The sequence below is a fragment of the Gymnogyps californianus genome, chromosome 2, assembly GCF_018139145.2.
Source record: "Gymnogyps californianus isolate 813 chromosome 2, ASM1813914v2, whole genome shotgun sequence".
NCBI classification, from domain to species: domain Eukaryota; kingdom Metazoa; phylum Chordata; class Aves; order Accipitriformes; family Cathartidae; genus Gymnogyps; species Gymnogyps californianus.
Window position 1 is genome coordinate 119,809,190 of NC_059472.1, and position 27,378 is coordinate 119,836,567.

The 27,378-nt window shown below is 38.8% G+C and overlaps 2 protein-coding genes across 3 annotated transcripts in view; one reads left to right on the forward strand and one right to left on the reverse strand.

Moving 5' to 3' along the window:
* Positions 1-289: 289 nt before the first annotated feature.
* Positions 290-27,378, forward strand: part of ACAD11 (acyl-CoA dehydrogenase family member 11) — a 31,161-nt gene continuing 4,072 nt past the window's right edge. Inside the window, 16 exon segments of the mRNA XM_050892684.1 lie at positions 290-426; positions 2,436-2,535; positions 2,770-2,895; positions 4,572-4,733; positions 5,194-5,358; positions 6,948-7,095; positions 7,689-7,810; positions 8,856-8,962; positions 9,108-9,231; positions 10,940-11,017; positions 11,416-11,554; positions 11,667-11,774; positions 12,966-13,064; positions 25,072-25,138; positions 26,641-26,726; positions 26,920-26,991. Of these exon segments, the coding sequence (XP_050748641.1) occupies positions 290-426; positions 2,436-2,535; positions 2,770-2,895; positions 4,572-4,733; positions 5,194-5,358; positions 6,948-7,095; positions 7,689-7,810; positions 8,856-8,962; positions 9,108-9,231; positions 10,940-11,017; positions 11,416-11,554; positions 11,667-11,774; positions 12,966-13,064; positions 25,072-25,138; positions 26,641-26,726; positions 26,920-26,991 (1,840 nt within the window).
* On the reverse strand, positions 15,430-20,049 carry ACKR4 (atypical chemokine receptor 4). Of its 2 annotated transcripts, none has more exons than XM_050892685.1 (2): positions 20,005-20,049; positions 15,430-17,089 (listed from the first exon to the last, which is right to left on the reverse strand). In XM_050892685.1, exon 2 carries the CDS (start codon positions 17,080-17,082, stop codon positions 16,009-16,011), a length of 1,074 nt encoding a protein of 357 aa, XP_050748642.1. In that variant the 5' UTR covers positions 17,083-17,089; positions 20,005-20,049; the 3' UTR covers positions 15,430-16,008. The 2 variants fall into 2 exon arrangements, with proteins under 2 accessions (XP_050748642.1, XP_050748643.1); XM_050892686.1 differs by lacking the exon at positions 20,005-20,049 and adding an exon at positions 17,515-17,540.

The window sequence follows — 27,378 nt, forward strand, 5'->3', positions numbered from 1 at the left end:
AGGGGGTCTCCTGCCGCCCGACAGCGGGCAACGTGCGGGATCTGGCGGTGACTAAGGGCAGGCGCCAGCCGGGGCAGTAACTACCTCCCGGGAGCCGCTTTCTTCCAGGAGAAGCCACGCAGCTCCGAGAGCCCCGCTGGCCCGGCGCCGGGGACCGCTTTCCTTGACGGACCAAGCCGCCTCCGGTTGCCGCGGCGACGCCGGGCCGGGCGGGGCGAGGCACCTCCGTCAGTAGCGTAGCGGCGCGGTTGGGCGGGTGCGGGGCGTACGCCGCCGGCGCAGTGGGAGGATGGCGGCGGAGCCGGGCACCAGCGAGGTGCGGCGGCAGCACCGCTTCGACCAGGGGGGCTTGGAGCGGTACCTGTCCCGCCACCTGCCCGGCTTCCCTCAGCAGCCCGCGGGGGCTCTGGCTGTCAGGCAGTACAGGTAAAGAGTGGGCCGCTCTCCTGCCCCGAGATCGCCTGTGAGGGGCGAGCGGCGGCCTCCGTGGTTGTGGACATGGGCCGCTGACGTGGGCCCTCGCCCGTGGGGCGCCCTGAGGGGCAGAGCCAGAGCGTGGGCCCGAAGTGTGCCCCGTGGAGTGAGGAGAGGGGTGGCGGCTTTGCTCGCTGCCCGGCAAGAAAGGTGGCCAGAGTTAGGGCCCTTTGCCCTGGTGATGTCCAGTGGCAGACAGTAGCCATCAAGGGAACGGCTCGTCCATTGAACGGCTGGAGAAGTCAAAGTTTGTGGTGGCGGTGAAGGTGACCTTTAGCACAGGCAGACCCTGTGGCCGTAGTTGGCCGTCTGCAGGCAGGTGACGTGTTGGGTGGACTTCCCACTGTCCTCAGAAAAACATGTATTTGGCCCTCCGCGGTGCGCTCTGCTGGAGTACGCGCACAGTTGTTTTGTTGCCTACTCGTAAATCTCTGTCTGGTTGATCTTTAATTGCACAGCAAATAATAATGTTCAGAAGCACATACATGGCTTAAGAAATCAATTTAAAAAGCCTTAGGTTATCGCCAGGTAAGCAAATCCATGAGAACAGCGTAACACTGTGCTGAGATTCCCATTAATGCCCTGAGAGCAATGCATTGCACCGGTGAGGTGCTACACCCAGGCTCCAAAGCTGCTGTTGCACAGAACATCTAGTTCATTTGCATTCAGCAAATTAGTGGTGTGGCTGTGTGACTTCAGATCGGGGGAGCTAACTATTAGAAATTAAGTTATTCTAAAAATATGTATTAACTCCTTTGTAAACATGACGTCAACTGCTTTATCTGCAGCTATCAATAAGAAACGGTAAACAATTTTTCACTGTCTTCTGATGCAAATATAAAACATCCATTGAATCCTCAGCTGTACTCTAATCTGCATATGTACTTGAATTGAAGAAACTTTAGGAGGGGCCTCAGGAGAGTAACTAGTAGTAAAATCTGCTAAAATATTGCCAGTATTTATGCTTTTACTACTTTGTTTGTCTTGCGGTTGCAGTTCAAGGCTTCAACCAATCTAAATCTCTGTTGTGCCAGGCAGAGTATTTGTCTGTGCAGTACACTTGTTAAACTATATTACAGACTATGCCCTAACTGCCTCAGGGAGAACAGAAATGTTGTGGGGAGCATGAAGGCAAAAGTTCACTTGATTTTGATTTTCCGATAGTTGTCTAATCTTTTACTGGACTAGGTCAGAATGTGTCTTAAAAATGATCCAGAATGAGGAGAGGAAGGCATGTAGATTAGCACAGAGCATTGAGGAAAAGTATCAATCAGCCTGATTGGGATATGATGGACAAGGTGTTATGAAGGGTTTAACTAGGTTGTCCTTCTCTTTTACACATGTATGTGATTGAAATATCTAATTTCTGTGATTCTTTGTCACTGCAATATTCATTCTTTAAAACCGTACAGTTACTATAGGCAGTCCCTTAAGCATAGCATATGTATGTGATGATCAGGCTTGGTACTAGAATTCATCGCTTATTTGGAGAGCTTTCTCTATGCTTACATTGTTCAAAATACAGCTCGCCAAAGGACAGATACAATTACGGGCTAGTGTGAATTCTGTCCTGTTTAATTTCCTCCAAATCGGAAACCTTTAAAGTTAGTATCTACTGTGTACCTTGAAAACATTAATGATGTCTCTTTAGGGAGGAGAGGTAAATGCTATCTCCATTTCACAGGAGAACAAATTGAGTATCTGTGACCTTTCTGCAGTGAAAGAAGATATCTTTCTTATAGGTAGGAATAGAACCTCTGACTTCCGATTTTGTAGGCTGTCACTTGCATCCTTGTAAGATTATATTTGAAAAAAAAAAGCAACTCTTGAGAAGAACACTTTCCTCTGTCTTGCCATTTTGTTCAGGCCAAGTCACAGTGCATTTTGCACCATTTCTGTTAAAAGTTTGCAAATTTGTAAGTACTTGAATTCATAAGTAATTATAATCTTTCTCGTTGTAGCTCAGGCCAGTCAAATCCAACCTTTTATCTTCAGAAGGGTGGTCAGGCTTATGTGCTCAGGAAGAAGCCCCATGGTCCTCTTTTACCTAGAGCTCACAAGGTAAGTAACATTCTTCAGCAAGCTCCAAACACTTTGTATTGCAGGTGGATAAGTCCTATACATGATGGTGCGGCACATTGTTGAATGTGTCTAGAAATGCAATGAATTGCTGGATCATTTCCAGTTTTCTGTGCTATACACATAACTAAACATTTTAGACAATACATTGTCATTCACTGTACTCATTTATGTTTGGGAGCTTTTCACTGAACCTAAGTTCTGTGTCTTCTTCAGGTTGATAGAGAATACCATGTGCAGAAAGCCTTATTTTCAGCTGGATTTCCAGTGCCTGAGCCCCTGTTGTATTGCAGTGACGTTTCTATCATTGGAACAGAATTTTATGTAATGCAGCATGTGCAGGTTGGTCCTCCAATGTGAGAGATTTTTTTCTTCTCCCTACTACAAGCTGCTTTTAAATTGTTTAAAACCTTTCTGTTAGAGCCTTATCCAGCATTTACTAAACTTTGTGATATAAACATAAATAATCCTCTGATATTTTTAAGAAATGCTAGCTATCAGAGATTCTCACTGATTTCGGCTTCTCCAGGACTTATTTCCGACTTTGTCGAAATTTTCAGCTCAGTATTTAACTTCTTGTTCTCATTTGAGCTCTCAGAAGGATGTATTGAAATGAGCCAATATTGCTTCTGTGAAATGCATACACAAGTCAGAGGGAGAACAATCAGGCTACAAAGTTACACTGGATCCTTGGACATCCTGGGATCTGTTTAGTACTGAAGACAGTAATCTACATACAATCACCTTTTCTTGAAAACCAAGCAGGATTCCAGCTCAAGCACTACTTACAGAAAGAACACAGCATAGATCTGTCTGTGGTCCATCACTCTGGGGGTGCTGTAGCTGAGTTGATGCTGTTTCTGTTAGATTTTGGTGACTCTGAGTGTAAGTCTGCTGTATTATGTCTTTGTTTTCCTGTGGGAGGAGGATTTGAATTCAGGCCTCTTCCCTTTCATTGCATCGTACTCTATCATCAGGTTCACTAGGAAATTAGAAATGTAAGACTTTATGAGCCAATTCCTGGAGATTAAGGTAACCTTCCTACAACAATCATGAATCAAGAGTAATAAAATGTAAAAGCTATGAAGAATTTGAAGCAATTTTCTTATATTGAAGATGGAGAATTTTTCTGGTTTTGACTAGAACAAAGTGGTTCCTTAATGAGAAACCTTGCTACTGTTATATTTACATTTCTAAGGATGTAAATTTACAGTCTGTCCATTCTAAGATGGACAGCAGTGCACTGTTTTTAACAAATACTTTGTGTATTTAGAAAACAGTCATACACTGATTGTGTTGAATAAACTATTACACAATACAAAACCTGATTTCTAGATTTGTTATGCAGAATCTTTCAGCAAAAAAGTTCTGTTGATGCTTTAGCTGTGTAAATATATTGAAGCCATCATGTAACCAGTGAAACTGAGGAACTTAGAGAAGGGTCTGTTTTTTCTTTTCCAACCTGTTACTGGCAGGGTCAAAATTAAAGGAGAAAATGGAAAACGACACCTGTCTTCTAAATGTATTGAACTGCTTTTAAGGAGAATGCAAGTGAATTTCTTTGGATTGTTTGCCTCTCTGTACGTACAACCCACCCATTCCTGTCCTCTCCCTGCCTGCCCCTCCCTTCCCCCCCACAAGGTCTTCATTGATATTTTTTTCTGGAAGTTAGCTGTTAGAGACAATACAGTAACATTTTTTTTTCCTGGTACTTTCAAGCTTGAGGATATCTGGATTGAGTGCTCTAATTCAGACTTTCATCTACTGAATATATCTGTTATTTTAATTGCCTTCCAGTAGATGTCCTGTATACTAATGATCTGAGATTACTGTGAATCCCTTCATCTGTCCTGGGCAAGGAATAAAATAAATGAGGAAGGAGTTTTTGATTGCATAGGGAGTGTTGGTTCACTGCATTTGTTTTTGCTCCTGAAATGTATAGCTTTACTTCATCTGATGCGTACATCCCACATCTGATGCGTACATCCCACCAAATATCTGATTTATGATGTTTCTAGGGTCGCATCTTCCGAGACCTCTCACTGCCTGAAGTGGGCCCAGCAGAGCGTTCTGCTTTGTATGTTGCAATGATAGAAACTTTGGCCCTGTTGCACTCCTTTGATTTACTGTCATTGGATCTCCAAGGATACGGTAGAGGACCAGGATACTGCAGAAGACAGGTACAGCTCTTCAAAAAATTCTCTTGTTTTGTCAGGTCTTTGAAGATTTATTTGATTTGCAAGCTAAATTGTTAATTATTAATGACTTGTAAAAGTAACCATCATATTTTAGCTATTAAACACCTTCACTTAGTTCAATTATTTGTGCACAGTATGAAGTTACTACTACATTCAGATAAATTCTGTAATGCTATACTCAGGGAAAGACATTCATTCGCTTTTGGAATAATATTAGATTTGGGCTATGTAAATAGGATTGAAATAGAAAATAGAGGCAGTCTTCATTGCATCTTTTGATCTCACAGTTCACCTTTGCAAATGCAAAGGTACTGGGTTTTACTGAATTTTACAGGTAACATGGTAACAGTCAAAGCCCAGAAGCATGTGCTTCAGAATTTTATGCTCTTGAAAAACTTGTGAATCAGTTGGAAAATCTGTTGAAGTGTTTGTATTTCTTTAGGTATCAACTTGGAAAAGACAGTATGATGCAGCTGCTCATACAGATATTCCTGCCATGAACAAGCTGGCTGAGTGGTTAGCAAACAACTTGCCACCTGATGATGATGAAGAAAGCCTGATTCATGGGGACTTTAGAATAGATAACATCATCTTCCACCCAACAGAGGTATTCAAAACATATTTGTACATGTTTAGTAGTTTTTGGTCCTCCATTTGTTTGTACTGCTACCATGTAATGGGACACTTACATGGGTGTTTTAGTGCATGATACATCTTTGAAAGGAACTTAACTCTTCTCTATACTCTGTGTATGGTGTTTAGGTACCTAATACAGTCCTGGTTTTCATTGCAGGAGCTAGTTACTCAATTTATTCATTAGCTCTAGTCCCTACTTCAAAGTCCAGGAACAAAACATTTTATATGCATAAATCCTATTGAATTCAGTGCAACTTAAGGACATACTGAAGGCTCACTTCATTAAACTACATAAGCATCTGATCCAAAGCCCGTTGAAATCTGTGGTATGGCTTCAATTAACAACAATGGCTTTTGGAACAGGATCTGAATGCATGATACGTGATACTAGTGGAAGCAAAGAAAAATCTGCCAAAGCTGCTTAGTTATGGAGCACATGTAGATCACAGAGACCCCAAAAGTTCCTCATCCATCTTTAGGGAAAAGGAAGATTTTTTTTTTCTAGTTTGTGGAAATAAATGTGTGTTACCTGTCTATCGACATTATTGCATTTTCATTATTTTTTTCCATGCTGTTTGCTGTGTTGCCACCAGAAGATATGCCTGGGATTTGTGACCAAGACTCTGCAATGCCTGCTTCACAACAAAGCAACATATCCCAGGGATTCCCACTGTTGTGCATGGATCAGTTGATAGACAGTTTGTAGGCTTAAATGTGCTGATTGACTCCCTGAGCAGAGAACCTGGCCGTCTCAGGGACTGTCCCAGCTGCTCCTGAAGTAGTTGAAAGACTTGACCAAATTGTACGTAGGTAATTTTAAATAATCTGTGGAAACTGTTCCTGTATATGCAGGAATGACCATGTAGGAAAGTTTTTTCGCACATAGTTCAAGTAGCTATGGATCATAAGCAGGCTGGAGGGGTTGTTCAGGATGACAGGCCAGCTGGATTATAAGAATTCATCAGAACGACAGTTTGGGGAGTCTCAGCCCATCCAGCTGAAGACACCGTTGTAAGGATGATTGCAGCAGAGGCTCATGTCACTATCTAGGCAATGATTGACTGTCCTGTTTAAGAAATTCAATTCCCCATGTAAGTGTTAATCTATGCATAATATTGTGATAAATTAGGTTTTTTAATGCGTGGTCTATCTATGAGTATCTGTGCAAAAGGACTGTGCAACAGTATCTGTGCAACAGGACTGGAAACAAAAAAAACCCAACTGTCAATACTACTGTTCTTTAGGATATTTTATTTCAATCATATTTTGACTAGAAGATTTTAGAAGTTTCTGACAGGAAGAACACTACTCAAAAATGTAGAATTTAGAACAGATTTTCATTGGAAAAATGCCTGGTTTTCTGCCACTATGTGAATGTTAATTTTCTGCAGATCCTTACATAGTGCTAAAAGGAATTGGTTTTGCTGTAGACAGGTACAGTGCATGTTTTTAAACACATAGTAACCGAATAAAGCTGTTGGATATTAAGTGGGTTGTGCATTTGTGGATGGAGAGAATTTATCTTTTAGCATTCACCTGAGGTTTTTATTTTTATTTAAGGCTCGTGTTTTGGCAGTGCTGGACTGGGAACTTTCAACTGCTGGTCATCCTTTAGCAGATTTAGCATATGCCACTCTATTCTACTTTTGGCCTACATCTATTAAGGACTTAGGTCAAGGAACTGTTTTGGGTTTCAAAGACACCATAGGTATGAAACTGTAATCTTTTTGTTGAAATGAATTCTAGGATTGAGTTCTATTTGATATGTTACCTTTATAAACAATAATAAAAAGTTAAATTAATAAGCCCATCATTTTGCACTTGAAAAGAACTTTTCCATAGTTTTCTTCATTGTAGGAAACGTGCTGATAGTGAGGTTTAACGTAATCCTGTTTTAACAAGCTGTGGCTTAGCCACAGTATGCTACTTCTGTAAAAGTTTATTTTGAACCTTTCTTAGAGATAATGGAAGAAAACTGAAATGTAAATGTAAATTTATCATTTATTTAAAAAAAAAAAAAAAAAAAGGCATTCCCCCCCACCATGGTGAAATTAATTTTCTGACTGAAGTGGAGGCAAGGGGCGGTAGGAAGTGTTATGCTTATCTGGAATTCTGACAACTCCTATTTCCTTTTAGCTCTCCATATTACACTTAGGTCATGAGAAATGATAAATCATGGTTTTTACTATGTAAATGGAATATCTCGTAAAGCTGAAAAGCTGTACAAATGTTTGAAGAATAAGGTGGAAAAAATCATAGAAAATGTTGAGTATTCTAAAATATTCTGTTGGTTTTTTGTAGAAACTCCTTCATTTGAAGAACTGGTTTCCATTTACTGCCGCTGCCGGGGTATTAGCACAACTTTACCCAACTTTAATTTTTTTCTTGCTTTGTCATATTTTAAAATGGCAGCAATATCCCAGGTAATACAGTCACATTTCTGAAATGTCACATATTTGTGAGTATTTGTAGTTGGTAATACTTGTTCAAAATATGAATAATATTTAAAAAATAACTGGAACCATTGTATTTCAGTTTGTTCCTTTAGAAGCAGTGTCTTAGGTGCTTATGACTGATAACTCTTTGAGATAGCATTCTTGCTACATAAAGTACATTGGGTTAGATATAGCTGACTTCTTAGGAAAGTAGGCTAAAAATTAAGAAAATGTGGATATGTGGTTTTTTCTTATTGATGTTCCAGTATGCAGGCAATTTTGTCACTACCTTTTTGCACTCGGGCTAATTTAAATCCTGTATTACAGAGAAACAAAGATCCTTCTAAGTTTCTGCAGCTCTCATGAAAGTAGATAGCAGGATAGATAAGTAAGATCCTGTTGGTGCCACCCACAGATGAAAAAGGGTGTGTTGTGAGCTCAGCTTATTATGAGCATAGGAGGCCAATCTTGAGATGTGATTATAGGAGAAAATAAGTTTCCTTGATTCATTGTTAACAGAAGTAACTGTTTAATTAGATATTCAAGTCGTTGTAGGACATATGTATACTTTAATGAGTTGCAGCATGAGATCAGCATACCGAATGTGGGATGAGCTACCTGGTAGTAATTTGGAGTAAGAGATGTGTGTGGGTAGTTAATTTAGTCATGGATAATAACAGTGTATACTGTTGTCAGTTGGCTTAAGGGACAGGCTGGGCTTGCTTGCAGTATCATGTGCAGACATTTCTTTTTTCTTTTTTTTTTTTTGTCTACTACTTTTTGTGATTTGCCTTTAGTTTGGTTTAGCTGGGTTATGTTTTTTTTTCTCTTGTGCACGGAGCATCTCTATTATATCAGAAATGGACTAAAACCAATGTTAACATATCCCAGTAAAATCTGTCTGGGTGCTGATTTTTTCCTTTTAAGATTACGTGCATTTAAGTGTTACTTTCATAGTGGAAGAAATCACCGATCTATTAAAGACAATTTTAAGTGCATAATTATAACATATATGCCTTTCTTTTGGTTTTAGGGTGTATATGCTAGATATCTCATTGGAAATGCTTCTGCAGAGAATAGTCATGAATTTGCTAAGATTGTGAAGCCTTTGGCAGAGAGAGGGTTAGAGCTCTCAAAAAGGTAAGAGTGGTCTAAACTACTGGTCAAAGGCAAGGCAAACCTTTTACAATGTCTTCACTTACTTAAATGCCTGTATAAGGCAGCTTATATTATTATGAGGGAAAATCTGGTCTTACTTGTTATTGCATTGAATGTTCTTCTCTAGGTCATCTTTCAGCAGCGCACATCACAGCATTTCTGGAGAGCTGTTCCATCAAAGTAGGAAAGGCCAAGAAATTTTGCTGAAGGTCAAGCAGTTCATGAAGCAGCACATATATCCAGCTGAGAAGGTAAAAGCTTTTTAGTAAACCTATTTATAAATGAACATTTTATGACTAGAGTTTATAAAAATGTAAAACTATGTATAGAAGTCATGTCCTCCAGGTTTTTTTTTTTTCCAAAACAGCCTTATTTTCATGCAGTGATTTTTGTGACATTGCAAAATATTAACAGAAATCATTATAGTCTGCATTTATTTTTTTGCAGAATTAAAATGTTATATGCATTGTTAATGAAAGCTAAAGAGTTACTTTTTAAAGTTTCAGAACTACTCTTTTTAAAGAGTTACTTTTTAAGGGTATTTGCCAAAATACTTTTAACACTAAGAAAAACCTAGAACTCTTACCTACTAAACAGAAGGATGCTTAGTTAAAAAATGGAAACTGCTGGTTTTAACCATACAAAGTTGAATGTTTCTGTTTCTTGCCTTATTTTTTAAGGTGTGACTTTTATGACAAAAAATGGGATTCCATAATGTACCAATGTATCCTCATTCCTGAATATATCTAATACCAGTGAAGGTTTGAAATCAGATAATGAAATATCCACAGAAGTCCCTAATTAGTGGAAGGGAAAATGAGATGAAACATTTTACTTCTTAGCCTAGGAAGATTAGAAATTTTCCACTTAGAAAGTTGGTTCAACTTTTAGCCTCATGAAAGCACAGATGACTTTTGTTCCAGAATTGGGTTTTTTGGCTTGTTGATCTTTTTTTTTATTCTTTTTTTTTTGCAGTCAGGCAGAAATGCAGAGAACATATTAATCTAAAAGATTTATCAATGTATCTGCCTATCACAAGGAGGGGTTGAGAGCAGAAACTCTTGATATGCAAAGTTTCTTAAAAGTCTGTCTGTAACTAGTTTTGGATTGTCCAAGGAAGCCTTGCAGTAATTGAAGTGCTTGCTTTAAAAACAAACGAACCACAAATAGCCATGCAAGTTTTGCAGATGAGTAGTGTTGTGCTTGTAAGTTATTTCTGATAACAGGAATTGTGCATCAGGACTGGTAAATTCTACTTCGGAATTTGTCTTATTATGTGATTTTCAGAAGAGGGCACTACTTCTATTTGTTCTAAAACTAGTTCTAGGCCAGCTTTGACGTACTGTGCCTCACTAAAACATGCTTGTGAAAATACTAGGATTACTGAATACGCAGTTTTACGTAGTACTAATCACTGGTGCTTGGAATGGCTGCTTACATAATCTGTTAAGGAATTATTTTGACAGGAAAAGAAAATGTATTCTTTGTGTTTTTTTCTCAGTTAAAAAAAGATTAACTGTCTTATATATCTGAATGTTGTGATGGGAAACCTGAATGTGAAGTGTCAGTATATCAGACTTTTATTTATTTTACTTTTGGGTTCATGCCTCTTGTGCGAACTGTTGGTAACAGTTACTTATGTCATCGGAAAACACTGACCTTCTACCGTCATCATCACATGCTTTAAACCACCCCAAATCATTTCCCTCTATGAAATAAGGTACTGATTGGGGTCATCTCCATGACTTATTTAAAGTCTTGCAAAATGAATAGATTGCAGTTTGATTTTCAATTGTATTTTTAATTTTATAATGCAACCAACTATATAATAAAAACCTGTACTGAATGTTTTTTTATTGGTTTCTTGGGGTGTAGGGCTGGAAAAGACACCATATTATTACTTGTGTATGTTACATGTGTTCTTAATTTAAACAGCATCTTTTTAATTGTTTCTCTAAGGAAATAATAAAATACTATGCTGGACATGGAAATACTGGGGAAAAATGGAAGAAACCACCATTGCTTGAGAGACTGAAGGTATGGGATAATAAATATTCTTGAGCACTCTAGCAGTAAAAGAAACAGGTACTGACATAGAGTGTAAGAATGGCGTATCCTGCTGGAGAAGTTACACTGCATGGAAAGAAACAGTGTGAGGAACAGTGAAAGGAAAGGAAGAAGGAAGTGTGCAAAAGGAGGTGAGAGATACGAATGAGAGAGGAGAAAAGCAAAAGTGAGTTCTGTGAGGGGTATGTCTGAACTTCAAGTCAAAGACTGTACCTATTGAAAATAGCTATTGAAAAAAGGCATCAGATATATTGGACAGTATGTTAGGCAGGAAGGAAGAAAATGGGCAGCAAGCCAGAATTTATTTATTTTATTTATTTATTTTAAGATTTATTGCTAATGTTTTTCTCTGTTGATTCTTTCAACAGGAAATGGCCAAAGTAGAAGGTCTGTGGAACCTTTTTCTCCCAGATGTCAGTGGTCTCAGCCAGCTTGACTACGCGCTAATAGCTGAGGAGACAGGGAAATGCTTCTTTGCTCCTGAGGTTTTCAACTGTCATGCACCAGGTTAGCAACCCTGTCCTGTAACTACAACACTGAGAGCATTAAAAAGTTGGGCATCTTACGCCTTACGAGTTGTGTGTCTCAAGACGGAAACATGACTGCTGATTTCTTACAGATACTGGAAACATGGAGGTCCTGCACATGTATGGGACTGAAGAGCAAAAGAAAGAGTGGCTGGAGCCTCTCCTAGAAGGGAAGATTAGTTCTTGCTTCTGCATGACAGGTATGTTTTTCTCCAGAATAAAGTTAGAGGCAATTGGTGGAAATTTCACATGGTATATGCAAAAAGTACAAAACTACAAGTTGTTGTGTGTTAATGAATTTATACAGAAATTTCCACTGTATATGTGAATGTGTTTGAACATGAAATCATCTATGAGGCGTGAATGCAAAGTTAAGCACCCTTGCTGCTTTTCCCTGATAGTTACCATTTTTCATGGTTACAATAATTAGTATTTGGTTTCCATATGTCAGTTTATTTTTAGTACTAGTAAAATACATTTTATTGTACCAAACAGGTTTACAACAGAACTTACCCTTTTTTGTAATGTGCTTTGGGGTTCTCTAGAAACATACAATTAGGTACAAGTATGATTATTGTGATTAAGGTTGTGTAGTTTTGCAGTATGTTGTAGGTGGAGTTTTTAAGACATAACCTGAAGATAACTTGCAAAACATACGATGCACTTGCTTTATGTCTGTAGCTCAGCATTATATTCATTTTTGCTCTTGAAGGCTTGTGGCATTCAGCATCTCTGGAAGGCCTGGCTCTTGATATAGGAAGGTAGCTTTTGAACATGTGATGTCAAAATCTTGCTCTTCCTGTGTCAGCAGGAGTTGAGAGAACTCAGCCTTGCAGAGCTGGACCCTTATTTTGCAAATTCTGTTTCACTGTGTTCCCCAAGAGGAAAGAGATGCTTTTGCTTTAAAGAAGATAGCCTATAAAAGAAGTTAAGGGTGAAAGGAAAGAGGAAGAATCATCTTTCCTGTTCCAAACAATCACTGATGACATTTTGCTGGCAACTTTGTGTAACCTATTTCATAAACCATCACAAAAGTAGTTTAAATCTCTTTATTTTCACTTGAGAAGAGCCTCGGGAAAAAAAAGACTGAGGAGAGCTATGACTGTTATCTATAAGTACATTGGAAGGGGGAAGGATTTAAAAACATCAGGGAAGGAAGAAGGTTGTTGACTAGAAAGGGTAGTCTGAGCCCAAGAACAAGTAAGTTTAAACTGGCTATGAATAACAGGTTGTTGGAAAATAGAAAGCCTTTGACCACCAGCAGAGTGAGGTTCTGAAAACAGCTTTTCTACTGGGAGCAAAACAGTGTTACTGTCAATAGAGTATATCTAGATCCCTCTATTTATGGAGGTAGTACTACCTGTATATTTTGTTTTTTTTCTTTAACACAGAACCTGATGTGGCTTCAAGTGATGCCACCAATATGCAATGCAGCATTGAGCGAGATGGAAACAGTTATGTGATCAATGGCAAGAAGTGGTGGAGCAGTGGTAAGTATGGAAACCCTAAATAAGAATGGCTAAGTCTAAAATCCTTTCCAAGAACTGATAAAACAAAAATATTTATGCTCCATTTCTGAGATGGAAAATTGTCTCTTCTTGAGTAAAAGCAATAAAATGTAAAACAACGGAAAGAGCTGAATCAAGCTTTTGTTCTATGAAGCAAAGTCCAAGACTCAAATCCAATTTGGGGTTTTGGGCCCTTTTTGGAACCTCTAAATTTCGTTTACAGAATGAATGCTACTATTGTTCTTTAAGGTTACCTCTTTCCATCAGGTAACTTACATGTTTATGGCCATAGCCTTTAAGGTTTGTTTTTATGAAGCTGTCTTTGGTAGCTTGTGTGTGAAGTTTGAGTATACTGTGTAGTTACAGTAAAATTTGGCTGCTTTTTAACTAGCCTGTGATGCTGTTGGATTGACTGTTACAGGTGATTTTCTTATACTATACTTCCCAGAAAAATCAATGGATTGTACTGTAAGTGGTAAATGTCCCTGATATTGTAGTATTGTTACTTTTTTACCAAAACATACATGACAGCAACTTGAAAGTCATCATTCCCTGGGAGTTTGGAAGCCAACTAAATAAACTGAGTTGCTAACTGGAGTGAAACTTGAATGTGTCATTTATGTACCTTTGAGTGTGGCAGCTACCTACTGATATATGCTTGTGTAATACCTAGACTCACCAGAAGATAGGGCTCTCTCTTTTCTAGTACTGCAAAACTGGCAGCAAAAGGAGGCATGGTATCTTATCTCTTGACCTGAGTGTGTCGCTTAACTGCTGGCTGCTACCTTTGCTCTGGGTCAGTGTCTCCCAACTGTGCATTGCAGTTCCTAAGGAAGTAATAGGAAAGTTTGTAGGAGGTCACGCACACAAAATATTATTCATAAAATTAGTTACGTGAGTTATAAAAAGGAGAGTAAACATAAGAAAGTAAGCATGATTTGGTTTGTCTTATTTTTAATAAAAATAATTAGGACAGTCAGATTTGCATAAAGACAGATGCATAAAAGGCACTGCAATTTCAAGAAGTTTGAGAAACACATACGTGCAGCTTTGTCTTAGTCAGAGTCTCCTTTTCTGCCTGGTTGGTTTTTTGGTTTTGGGGGGTTTTGTTGGTTTGTTTTTTTTTTTTTTCTTTTTTACGCTGAGTGGGACATTAGGACCTTGGATATTTGGGAATTCCAGAAGCCTGACAGCCTGGTCAGAATGTCACTCTGGGTGCAACCACTGTATTTGTGAAGACAAATCATAAATCACACATGCAAGGAGTCAGTTGTTTCATGGAAGAACTAGAGTTTCTTACCATGCTCTGCTTGGGTGCTTTGCACATCTACAGTAAATTTAGTAAGGCTTAAACATGTCAGATTTATGGTGTATGTGTAGATCATCTGTCAAGCACTTCTGACTTCTCCGTTCACACCCTCATATTTCTCAAAATACTGGGCAGAAATTCTGTAAGCTTTTGTCATCCAAACAGAGAGAAGAGGCTTGTGTCTTGTTTATGCTACTGTTGTTTCTTGTCTGTCATTTTAGAACTTTTTCTTCCAGTCCATAATTGTGTAACTAGGAACAGTGTCTAAAAATGAGAGATTCTTGTTGGCTTTCATAAGCCATAGATCAGTCATTTCGTCAGAGCCCATGGGATGTTTGAAGGCAGGGACAGTATGCTGTAATACCACTTTTTTAATTTTGAAAGCTAGTGTGTCAATATATTTTAAATGCTTCCAGAGAGTTGTGGAAAACTGCTGTTTTCCTGGAATCCTCACCAGCACTGTGGCAGGGGACAGCTTTGGTACCTCTCCATGGAAAAACTGTAAATCCCACTGACCATGAGCTCCATATGGAGTCAGAACCTCTCTTACTCATCAAGCAAGGCCTCTAGCCTTTGATGTATGCGTATGATGAGAGATGTCAATATCTACTAAAACAAAACAAACATAAAGATATGAATAAATGACAGCCAGTGCATTTTTTGTATTGTTTGATTTTATTGTATCTCCATATATTTTAGCAGATACAGTTATTGCAGTGTTTGATTCATTTGACAAATTCTGGCTAGAAATTCCAGGCCCTGTATCTGAAGATTAACTTAACTTTTTCTTACATTTCTGCTAATGCTTTGACTGCACTACTTTGGCATTTACATTTGACATGACATTTACAGAGATCTAGAATGTGCCTCCCATAGGGCACTGGGCTTGTTAAAGTTTAGGATGAGCAGAAAAGGAGAGGTGAAAGGTCATTTTTGGTAGTTACAGAGGAGTTACTGGTTTTTGTGGAGGATGTTGTTGCTATACATATGTGGAAACACATAGAGAATGGCTTTCCCCCCCCACCCCGCTGCCTCAATTCTCAGCCATGAACTGATACCTCATTTCAAGCTGCAAATGTATCTATGGAATGATAGCTGAGGAAAAAAATGGAACTGACTTATTAGGCAAATGTTCTAAAGTTTTACAAAATAGTTGGAAAAACACAAGATTATTAACTTTTGATACAGAAGTTCCTGTACTGCTGTTTTATTGCTGATGGTTTCTTTTTCTGTTTTAATTATATGTTTAGACATGTACAGATGGTTCATTACACAGCTATTTAAGTGCCTAGTACTGTGACCCTTTTAAATTTAAATCTTGGGGGTTTTTTAGTTGTTTGGGTTTTGTTGTGGGTTTTTTGGTTGTTGGTTTGTTTTTTTTTTTTTTTTAGTAAATATCTCCAGTTGTTTCTAGGAATTTCAGTATTTAGTTCTTGCCTGATGCTTAATTTTGATCAACATGTTCCACTTTGAACTGCACTGTAGTGTCTTGGCTAGTCTGCAGGTTCAGAAACTAATCTGAAAGTTGACTTGCAGGCAAACAGCTGCTGAAACAATACCCCCAGAATTACTAAATAATTCCCTTGGTTATATAAGATAATGAAAATAATGGAGAGTCTATATAGTGAAACTAATTGTTTCTTCAGTATGGTCTTCATAATTCATAGAAATTTCTTCAGGTCTTCCGTTCTGTTGTTGTCTTTTCCAGTATCCATAATTTTTTGCGATTTTCATAACATGCATTTTAAAAGAGGCACCCAGAAAGGCATAGAGAAGAGGGTTCAGGCAGGTGTGAAACAAAGCTATGCTCTTGGTGACCTGGAGTGCGACGTCTATGGTTTTACTTGCATCACAGTCAGTAATCAACAGGTAGATGATATCTATGGCTCGCCAGAACTTAACAATGTTGTAAGGTAGCTGGGTAATAATGAAAGTAGCCACTACTGTCAGCAGAACCATGAAAGGTCTAGATTTTTTAGCATTTGCAGATCTAAAGATTGCTCGAGCAGTAGCTGAATAGCAGATCAGCATTACTAGGAAAGGAAGCAGAAATTCCAGGATAATTTCCAGGATTTGAATGGTTGCTTTTAACAGTGTTTCCATGTTCATTGGAAATACAGGAAGGCATTCATTCCTGTCACTGTGTTTCCTGACTTGATTGAATATCAGTTCAGGGATACTGAGGAAAATGGCAGCCAGCCAGACACAGATGCAGGTAACGCTACAGTGTTTACCAATTCTTCTATGACTCTGGGATTCAGAAGTGGCCCTGTATCTATCCACACTGATACAGGCCAGGAACAGCATGCTAGAGCTGAAATTCATGGTGTACAGAGAAGAAGTGAGCTTGCACATTGAGTTTCCAATTTCCCATCCCTGCACTGCATTTGCAGCCCAAAAAGGGAGTGTAAAGAGCAAGAGCAAATCAGCAATGGCTAGATGCATGATGTACACATCCGTCTTAGTCTTCAGTTTCTTGCAATAGGCATAAATTGCGACCACTAATGAATTTCCAGCAACTCCAACAGTGAAAGCCAATGCATAGAACACAGGGAGGAATAATTTACTGAAATTTCTCACATCACTTTTTTCACAGAGAAGCTCATATGTATTGTAATCTATAACAGAGTTGAGATCATCCTCCTTGTCCTCGATCCAATCATCAGTTGAGTTATTCATATCCCAGCCCATGGCAAAGCTACAAGACACAAAAAAAGGGGGGAGAAGGGAACACCAAAGAAATAATACTGGTCTTAAGTTTTAAAATTTCTGTTGAAACCTAAAACCCTTGCTTCGGGTTGCTTATACATCTCAAGTTTGAAGAAGCTGGATATTGAGAATACATTCATAAATAATCAAAGTAGAGGTAGACAGTGATGGAGGCAGAACAGGCCATCTCAAATTCTCACATGAAATGGGGTAACTGACTACATCTGTGTGTGCAATGCAAAGTAAAATGGATTCAGTTGAAATGCTTTCATTAACCTTAGCGTCTGAGATTGCAAGATGCTTGGAGTACACTCCACTGGTTTCCACATTTCAGTTGAGGAGCCATCATTGCTTAAACTGCTCTGACTCAGTTATGTTTGACAATATTCCATTAAAAAATAAATTTGTCTGTACCTTTACAGGGTTGAAATTACACCTTCTTCTCTACAGCCTCTGCAAAGCAAAGGAGTGCAGTTGAAGGCTGTATATGCTATTACAATAGAGTGGATAAGGAATGCTAACAGGTTAAAGCTGAGAGGCAAGCACTGTCATAAATTTTGGCAAATCTGGGATATGAGTATAATATAGGGAGAATGTGCTTGCTTGTTTCTCAGGCACACATATACATGCCCATTACACAAAGCACAGCAGCGGAGTCTGTTGCGGAACAGCAGTGGAACAGGCTTAGTTTAGTCTCCATCCCACACAGCGAGCCATGCCTACGTGGAATTTCTTACAGAATCACATTGCTGCGGGTACACCACATCTTACAGCTGGAGATTTCTCAGGATGTTATGACAGAAAGGAATCTTATCACATACAAAACTGCCCACAAGTACCCAAACAGCTCAGAAGCTCTGCTGTTTTTTGAAGTACTATCTCGTGACAGATTTACTCCATAAGCACTAAGGCTGTATTCTCACTGCCAGCTTAGGGTTGAAGTTTGAGTGTTCGTATCTTCAGACTGTCTTAAGCAAGTCATGTCCTATGGTATTTTCTTCTTTTCCTGTAGTTGTGTTCATTGACTAATTTGCTGAAATTCTTTCTATTGTAAACTACAGTCCTGCAGTGCCCTGTTTTCTTGAAATAAATGGGATTAAGATTTCTTAACAGCAGTAGCAAAAGGTAGCTGAGAATGAAAAACACATCCCCCTTTCTCATCATCTGCAGTGTTTCAGAATTTGAGGCCAATGTTACTGAAAGCAGATTCTTATCTGATATTCTGCCCCAGAGCTACAATTTGGCTTTTTCAAGCTTGAAAAAAACTCCAAATACCATTTCTGTTTTTTAGACAAGGTTTTAAATGGGGTTGCCAAAGGGTTGCCAAACCTTTATTATAAACAGTATCTCTTAAAAAAAAATTTAATGTATTCTATCTACCAGGAAAAATAAGTTACTGATTGATCTCATATTCAGGGACGCAGACCAATTAGAGAGAGAGAAATGAATAATTTCTATTTTTGTTTGATATTTTTTTTTCCCCAGTGAATCTGCTATCTAAATTTTTTTAAAAGTGTGTTAGTTAGAAATTAACTATTTGGTTTGGCTTCATCCTTAATGACTTTGTTGGATTATTTTGTTAACATTTCAAAACACTTCCCATTAAACTTTAAACAATGATTACTCTTCTTTTAAGTCTTGTAATCTATCATTTACTGTTGCCGAAATGAGGTGTGCAGAATGGAAAAATACAGTAATTCTATGTATTACTTTGGCAAGGGATGTCTATTCTATGCCTAACAAGCTGCGTTAGCAGGATTTTTCAGCAGGGGTAATCTTTTGCAGCTTTATGATACTTTGAGGAGAGATTCAGACATCAGCAGCAAATGTATCTTTTTTTTTAGTAGAAGAGAAACTGCTGCAGGGAGAGTTTAATCCACTTAGCCAAGATTAGAAGAAAATTAAAAGTTAAACTGAAAAGATTTGGTTGTAGTCTAAAACACTTATTACAGAACCCATCTGGGAATGCTTAATCAAAATGGATCACTGGCAAATTTGCTTGAAAGCAAAACAATAAACATTTCAGTGCAAACTTCAAGAAGTCGGCATATCACGAAGCGGTTTGGCTCTGACAAGGAACATGTGCTGCTGCCTGATATGCTTTTGGCTGACTGGAGTTCTTGACAGAAACAAAGTTATCATCTCAAATGCAACAGTTGATACTTCTCCCTTAAAAACACAGTTATGTTTTGACTAACAAAGATACCTATTCATATTTGTCATTCCTGTTAATGTTGTTTCTCAGGCGCACGTATACATGCCCGTTACATAAAGCAGAGCAGTGCCATGGGAGTCAGGTGCTGAGCAGCGTTGGAACAGGCTTAGTTTAGTCTCCATCCCACACAGCAAGCTGCCTTATGCCCACGTGGAATTTCTTACAGAATCAAATTACTGTGGGTACACTGCATCTTACAGCTGGTTACTTCTCAGGGTGTTATGCACAAAAAGGAATCTTACCACATACAAAACTGCCCACAAGTACCCAAACAGCTCAGAACCTCAGCTGTTTTTTCAAGTACTATTTTCTAGGAGGTATATTAATAGATATATTAATAGACAGCTTTGCATGTTTTCTTGCAGAATTATTCCAGCCTTCCTTTTAGATGCAAATTCAGTGTTTCTGTATGTTTAAGCTTGATATGGGATTGTATGAATACATGTTGAATGAAGTTAATATCCCCAGTTTAAACAGACAGATTTTTTTCTTTAATGAATTAAGCAGTATTCTGTTCTTCTACTGAACAAATCTAATTTTAAGACTGGAACTGAGCATGTGCCTTAGTGAAATGATGCCTCTCTGTAAAGCCAACTTATCTAAGACTAAATCCTAGCTCTTCTCTATGTAAATAAGATAAGTATATCACACTTAATATACAGAGCTGTAAATATTAAAACAAAACTAACCTTTTGTCAGCAGACTAGTAGCAGGTACTGCAATTGAGATGTGCTTCAGTGAAATGATTTGAATTGGTCTGACACATTGCATTTTGTCTTCAAGCACCACACCCTCATCTGGAAGTCAGTTGCACTTTCATTTTGACTTGCCAGTTTAAAAAAAAAAAAAGGAAATAAAAATCCTGCTTTCCTGGAAACTCTTCTCATGTTGAACACGTACACTTCCTACATTCCTCCTTGTTCCAACCAGAATGTGAGTGTTCTTTGGAAGGTCAAGACTCTCTTACTATTTCACTGTGGTGTTGGTTGTTTTATTCCTGAAAGTCCAAATGTTTTTTTACATCATCAAAAGGCTTTTATCAAATCACACATTTAAAAGGTGAAAAGGAGAGAAAGAAGGGGAGGTCTGTCTGGGGCAGAGTTACCTGTACAGAGTCACTATATTCTTTCATGAGGGCACTACTGTGCTTTTGATGGCTGCCTATATAAGGTTTTAAGGGATCCTTATATCCCCTTTTTTAAGGGGATACAATAGAAAGATGAGTTTGCTTTTTGTGAGATGGGCGAGGTTGCTCTTTCAGTATGTGATACTGAACAAAACCAGGAATGTGATAGGGAAAAGATGTGACAGCAAGTGGTAAATTGTCAACCAGAGTGTATGCATAGTCCTGAACCCTGGGGGAGAGTTCTCAGGGACTTGAATGTTGCCAGTCAGACTCATAATGAAGTTAGTGTTTGATACTATTTCTACAGAAACTGCAAGCCAGGCAGATACTGTAGAAGAAAAATAGAAAGATGCTATTCCATCTGTGAGGTTTCTTCCACTTGCAGTGTGCTGTCCGCATTATAAAGAGTCAATACTTTTACAGGAAAGGGAAGATAGAGGAGTTCTGCAGTTTACATGCAGACATTAATACTTCTGCACTGAGGCATGGACTTACCTGTGCTAAGAATTCCTAAACTGACTGGATCTTGCTTAAATTTCCACAATCTCTACAGCTTCAAATTGGTCTCATGCAAGAGTACCGTGTGCAGAGTGTCAGGAGCCTTCCATGATCTTCCAGAGCTTTTATTTTTTTTTAATTATCCTGTATCCTGTAGCAGTCTAATGGGTTTCAGTAAATGCAATATTGATGCCAAGCAACAGAGAGAGATTTTGAGCAGACCAGAGGTCAGGTTTTGCTTTTTGGCACATTGGCTAAATTGACACATCTGCCACGGCTGGATGAGCCATCTGTCTGTGCTTCAACTATTTCGGAATATGTGAAAGGAAAGGTTTTTCAAAACAGGCAGCTAAGAATGTAATGGGCAGATGTTTTCCACATGCTTCTAGCTTCATTTGCATTCACATCGAGAAAGAAAAATGGGTTGGGAGAGGAATTTGAGTCTAGAGAAAGAGTGCTGCAATATTTGTGCATATTTCTGCAATGTTTTAATCTTGAGTTATCACAGCACTTCTCTGTGTTCTTCACAGTGGCAGATAAGACATTTGGGTTGCTTCCAGCATGTCTGCTTCTTGCAAGTGGTGCCATTGCTTAGAGGCCTGAGCTACATCTCTTTAAAATAAGTGAATCTTTCAGTTCTGAATGGGCTTTGTCTCAGTATGGTCCCCAACAAGACAGAATAATCAAGGTAGAACTGAGAAAGCTTCCAAGAAAATATCTCTGTATGTTGCCTGCAGAAAAGATGGTTGTGTTACCAGTGCCTAAGAGGTCCTGTAGGCAGGCTGTAGGAAGGCAGTTCATGTAAATCCTGTGCTGTTTATTACAGTGCCTCAGCTCCTCTTAAATTTGCAGGGTGCAGGGAGGACAGAACCTTCCATTCAGGGTACAGAAATAATACTGTCATGTAATACTAGATTTCAGTGTGGCCCTATAGGCTCAAAAATAACAAAATTATTTGATAAGTAAGAGTGAATGCAAAATGACAATGGATCTTGTTTAACTAAGAAGTGCTTGTGGCTGTGTAAAAGTGGGATGAAGGTAGAGAAAAAAACATTCCTAAATGTTGTTGAGGGCCGTTGCTCTCACTGGCACCATCGGAGACTGTGAGCTCTAGCTGGGAATGACTGACAGCCACATTCAGTGGCAGGACTGCGTAGCCATTGCTGATTAGCTGCAGAACCCAGCAGCTAAGCCATTGTCTGTCTTCACTGGTTGTAGCCAATTTGCTTGCAGCTGCATTATAATCTTTACCAGATGCCCAGCAGTGTTATATGGAGAAGATGAGATAAAACTATGGAAATTGTGCTAGTGGCTAGAAATTACTGCGGACTCTTGGGGGTCCCCTTTTCTCCATTAGAAGATACCCATATTACAACAATCAATACCACGCTGCCATCCACCCTACTCAATCCAGTGTCTTCTTGTAGGAGAGTCCAGAACATGTGTTTATCAGTGCATTTCTGGGAAGCTGCCAAGTCTATAATGTCACCAGAGACCCCTGATCTTTAGCAGAGAGAGGTAACCCACCAGGCTCACCAGGCAGCAGCCAACATGGCAAGAGTCATAGGTATTCTGGGCATTCAAGTAGTAGATTATCCTGCCTTCATCATCTTAGCCAAAAATTTGAAGATTGGACACTGAAACGTAGATAACTAGATTGCAAGAATTAAGTTCTATTGGCTTCTGAAACCAGGTTATATGGTAGCTTCTTTAAGTAAAGGTTGTACTATCCATGTCTGTGCCGTGTTTAGTACTCTCCACCAGAATGAACCTGTATAAGTTGACTGTGTGAAGGTCAGTAATCTTAAGCATGTTACACCCCCTGATAGCAAAGATTAGGCTTCTAATAGGATTGTGATCAACTGTCTATATACATTTTAAAGTATCATTGTCTTTGCCTATGTGAGTGTCATGAAGAGTTACAAAATATAATATATTAGTTAAACTTAGGATGTTTCCCAATGTAGCAGTGTTGTGGTTTAAAAGTTTTGGACAGGTTGTACAGACATATATATGAAAAAGCTTATTAAAAAGCTTATCAATATGGAAATATACTTAAAACTGACCTTCTAAAATCTGTACTATTTCTATTTGTTCAATTGTGAGTTTCTTGCAAAATTACTTCTAACCTCTGCCAAAATAACAGGCTCCTCTGACTTTTCCATCCAGGCAGTCTGCATTTCTTCCAAAGCACTGGAGTCTTTCAGAGGCTTGCATTAGACCAGAACTTCTTTCTGGCATTTATGGGTCAGTTGCATAAAATTTGTTTTGGGTTTTCAGAACTTCAGACTCTTAAGGAGTGGAAAGGCCAGGAATCTGCCTTCCTTTGCTGTGTTCAGATGGGAAAAAGCACATACGAAATGGAGGTATTCATTTGCCTTCCAGAAACTTGTACTAATGATTTAGAGCATCTAACCATATGTCTAGCTCTCAGTGAACTCCTCACTAAGTTCAACATGAAAGCTTCTTCTGATTTTTTTCATACAACATGGTGAAATCTGCCTTTTTTTGAAGCAGGGATGTGACTTGAGGATTGTTTACAAAACAGTGTTTGAAGAGATTCCAGAAAGTCAAAATATCTTTTGTTGTAAACCTCACTTCAAGATAAATGTGGTTTAGAAAATACCACTTGTGCAATTCTTTATCTTCTGTGGAAGCAGAGAAAAGTCAAATACCCCTTAAGAGTGTAGCATTTCTCTTTGCAGGGTAGTACATATGTTGTGTTGTTTTGGGGTTGGTCACCCGCTTGTTGCAGTTGCCCAAATGAGCCAACTGTTTGAGATCTACCATTTTTTTTACCAAGCTGATTTATTCTATGCACCGCCCCCTCCCCCCCCCCCCCCCCCCCCCCCCCCCCGCTTTTCACTCAGGTATTTAGCTTTAGCATGTACAGCTCACGCCACAAATATAACCCCATTTTGAAAACAATGGATGAATAGCAGAAAAGAGGAAAGTAAACAGCCAGCAGTCTGGCCCTCAAAACAGGCAGTGTTTATCAGAACAAAGTAAATCTCTCTCCCACTTCCCAGCCATCACAGTGGCTGTTATCAGGAGGAAGTAGCTCATCTCAAAGCCAGGTGGTTGTATTGTGTAGTCCAGAGGCTCCCAAACCTTGTGATAACAGCTGCCAGAGAAGTTAAAAAGTCATCTTTGTTTCTGACCTCAAAACAAACCGAGTTGGTGCAGATCAAATCTTGAATTAAATCTCTGCGAAGCTTGTCATCTGCATTGAGATAGCAAGAAAAAATTTACTGATTGATGCATACGTCAGGTATAACCCTGCCCCCTTTTCCCTAGCTTTATTGTTTGTGTGAGACTTTGAAAGGAATGAGAGCATGCTTTCGTACTGAGAAACCTTTAAAGAAAAAGATAGTGAGGATTAAGGCTCTTAGAAATAAGATGCCATTTTAATTAATGGTAGAATCTTCTTTAGGACTTGTACATTAAAATGCTAGCTTTATGCTACAAAGACACATCTCAAATAATGTTATCCATGGCTTGAAATGCTAGCAGATTATCTTCAGGTAAAAATTTCCACTCAGATCTTTCTTTGAAGTGCAAACTAAAATTATTTGCGTAAAGGGGGAAAAAACCTTAATTCCAGAGAAGTTAGCTGAAGTAGTAGCAAAGTCATCATGGTAACCCTTTGATAGCCTTATTTGTGTAATTTGGTTATAATGTGGTCCGCATTTCATTCCCACATAGATCCTCCAGTCTTTATAGTTCTGAGAAGTTTTACTTTTGAAATGGCAGCGTCTCACCTTGAGGTGTGCTTTTGTATCACGCTTATTTGCTTAGCTGTAATGGAGACAGAAGTGATTAGATTCCATTTCAAGTACCTTCTTGTTCTCTTTTCATAGGAATAGATGATGGAGCTGGATCCTGGAGGATTTGGATGTTTGACTTTTCATTGTTCCCCTCCCCACAAGTCAACTCCCTTTTACATGTTAAGCAATAAGATGTATTTTGTTTCGGTCTGATTACTCAGAGTATAAACACAAAAGTAGACTGCGTGCTTTTGCTCCTGTATCATGAAAGGAAGGGAGTAAGATTTATTCGTATGAAACTTCATTTGATTCTAGATTGAGTTTTTATATTGAAAACTATTTTTGTGTTTGTGACTTTTTTTAAGGTGCTGGGAACCCAAATTGCAAAGTTGCAATTGTAATGGGCAAAACCAAAAACTCCTCAGCATCCAGGTAAGGATTCCTAGGAGATTCAGAGTCACTTAAAACTTGTTTCCTGGAGGAGTCACTGCTTGCAAATATTTTGTTAAGTGAAATACCATTAATTGCCTTGATCAGTTGGATGTGCTCATGAATTACAGGGGAGTTTTAAACCTGTGCATGTGTCTGTTGCTGACCAAGCTCCTGTTTTGCTGTCAGCTGCTGATGACTGAAGCCTCCCAACCTTTTCACTGTCACCAGCTTGCATCCGCATGCTTCCCCTCCTCCATTGCACTAGCTCTAGTGTTTGTGCAGCTGTGTGATTAATTGGATCAGGAAATTTTTGGGGATTCACTAACTTTATCTTGGTCACATTAGTTTTAGTCTGCATCTGTTGTTCAACCAACAACTATCTCTGGCTTACAATTTATTTCCTAAGTATAGTATATAAAACAATTAACAAGAGTAAGAATTGCTTGCTTAAATGATAATAAAACCAAAACTTTTCAGAGCTTCCCTGAACAGAATGAGTACAAGTGGCACATCAGAGACCTGAAGTTATCTACTAAGTTTTTCACAAAGTTATCTGTAGGTATAGGAAGTTAAGTTTGAAACATGGAATGTTTGTTATGTGAAGTTGTGTAAGCAGAGAACATTGCACATCTTTAATCAGACCTACTCATTCCATTCCTATATGTGTAAATATAATACTTCCCTGTTGTTTAAAATAAATACATTGTTCACCTCTTATTACCAAACTGAAATTGCCTTTAACAAAAACTTATGCAAGTGATGAATAAAATGCTACGTGACTGATTCCATTAAAATCACACAGCTTGTAATACAAAAGAATTGGAACATTTATATCTCTAAGTTGGATCTTAGCACAAATTCCACTGATTATCTTAAGTGTTTAGATTTGGCTAGGTTCCATTGAGAAGTAAACAGTAACTTGCTTACAGCATACAGGATGGTTTGTCCAGCGCCTGTACAGACAGTGACATCTGTTGAGCTCTTCGAAGCTGAACAGAAGTTCATGGAGGGGATTATGTGATACCACACTGGAGACTGAAGTCAGGGACCCAGGATGTCACCTCCAGTTCTGTGTGATTACTAACTGACCTTAAATATTCTGAAGGAATTTAAACATGGGATTTCTTTTCCTAAACTGTAGGCAAGCCAAGATGATGATGATGATAAACATGTTTTGAGAACAAAAAAGAATGGCGGGGAGGGGAGGAAATGAACTGGGTGATACAGAAGTACTTGCACGGAAGTGACAGAAGTAGTAGTTTTTCTGTTGTGGTGCATTAGGTGCCAGTAGTACATTTTCACTTGTCGATTGGTGATTCAAGGAGTGTTGAAGCACGCATGCCACACTGCATGCAGGGAGGATGGCTGCAATCGGTATAGGTGAATCTCAACATTGGCTTTATGCGAGTGCTAAATTGAGGATAGAAAATAAAAAAAGTGGAGGGAGGGAACAGAAGGGAGGCTCAAAGTTAATCATAACTTGTGCATTTTGTCTTGATTAGGTACGAGCAGCACAGTATGATTATTGTTCCCATGGTCGCTCCAGGGCTGAAGCTGATAAGACCCCTCTCAGTGTTTGGCTACCTGGGTAGGTGATAATATTTATCAGCTATATGTGTATTAATTTGTTAGCAGTCTCAGAAGCTGCAGTAATATTAATAAATATTGTATATTAAATAAATCAGTAAAATGCATATATAGAAAAAGGGTTAGGAATTGAAGGCCTGTATTTTTATCCTCCTTCGTTTTACCCTACTGTTGTGTTTTCTCTATCCCTGTAGATGAGATCCATGGAGGACATTTTGAGATACACTTTAATGATGTGCGAGTACCTGTCTCCAATATAATACTGGGTGAGTTTCAGTATTAATTCCTTTTTAATACGTACAGCAATGAACCAAGTTTTATGAAACGATGGTTTATTTTATGAATCACCATAAGTTATTGTAAACAGCTATGGTCAGTTGAGCCAGGTTCTCAAACACATGTAAGAGGGAGGCCACTCTTCCTTTAGCAGTCTACCTACTGCTTGAATGTAACTTGTTTAGAGCAGAAAGGTGATTGAAGGAAGCAGGGCAGCTGTAGCTGTCATGCGAAAATCACTTCCCTGAAGTAGAGCAAAGCAGAAACTGTCAGTGGTGTTCTTTCCCCAAAACTAGTTCTAATAGACTTTACAGACTTTTAAAAAGAGCATTCTGCTGTAGTCCGTGGCCATCCCAGGCTTGGTGCCTGCAGGCTTA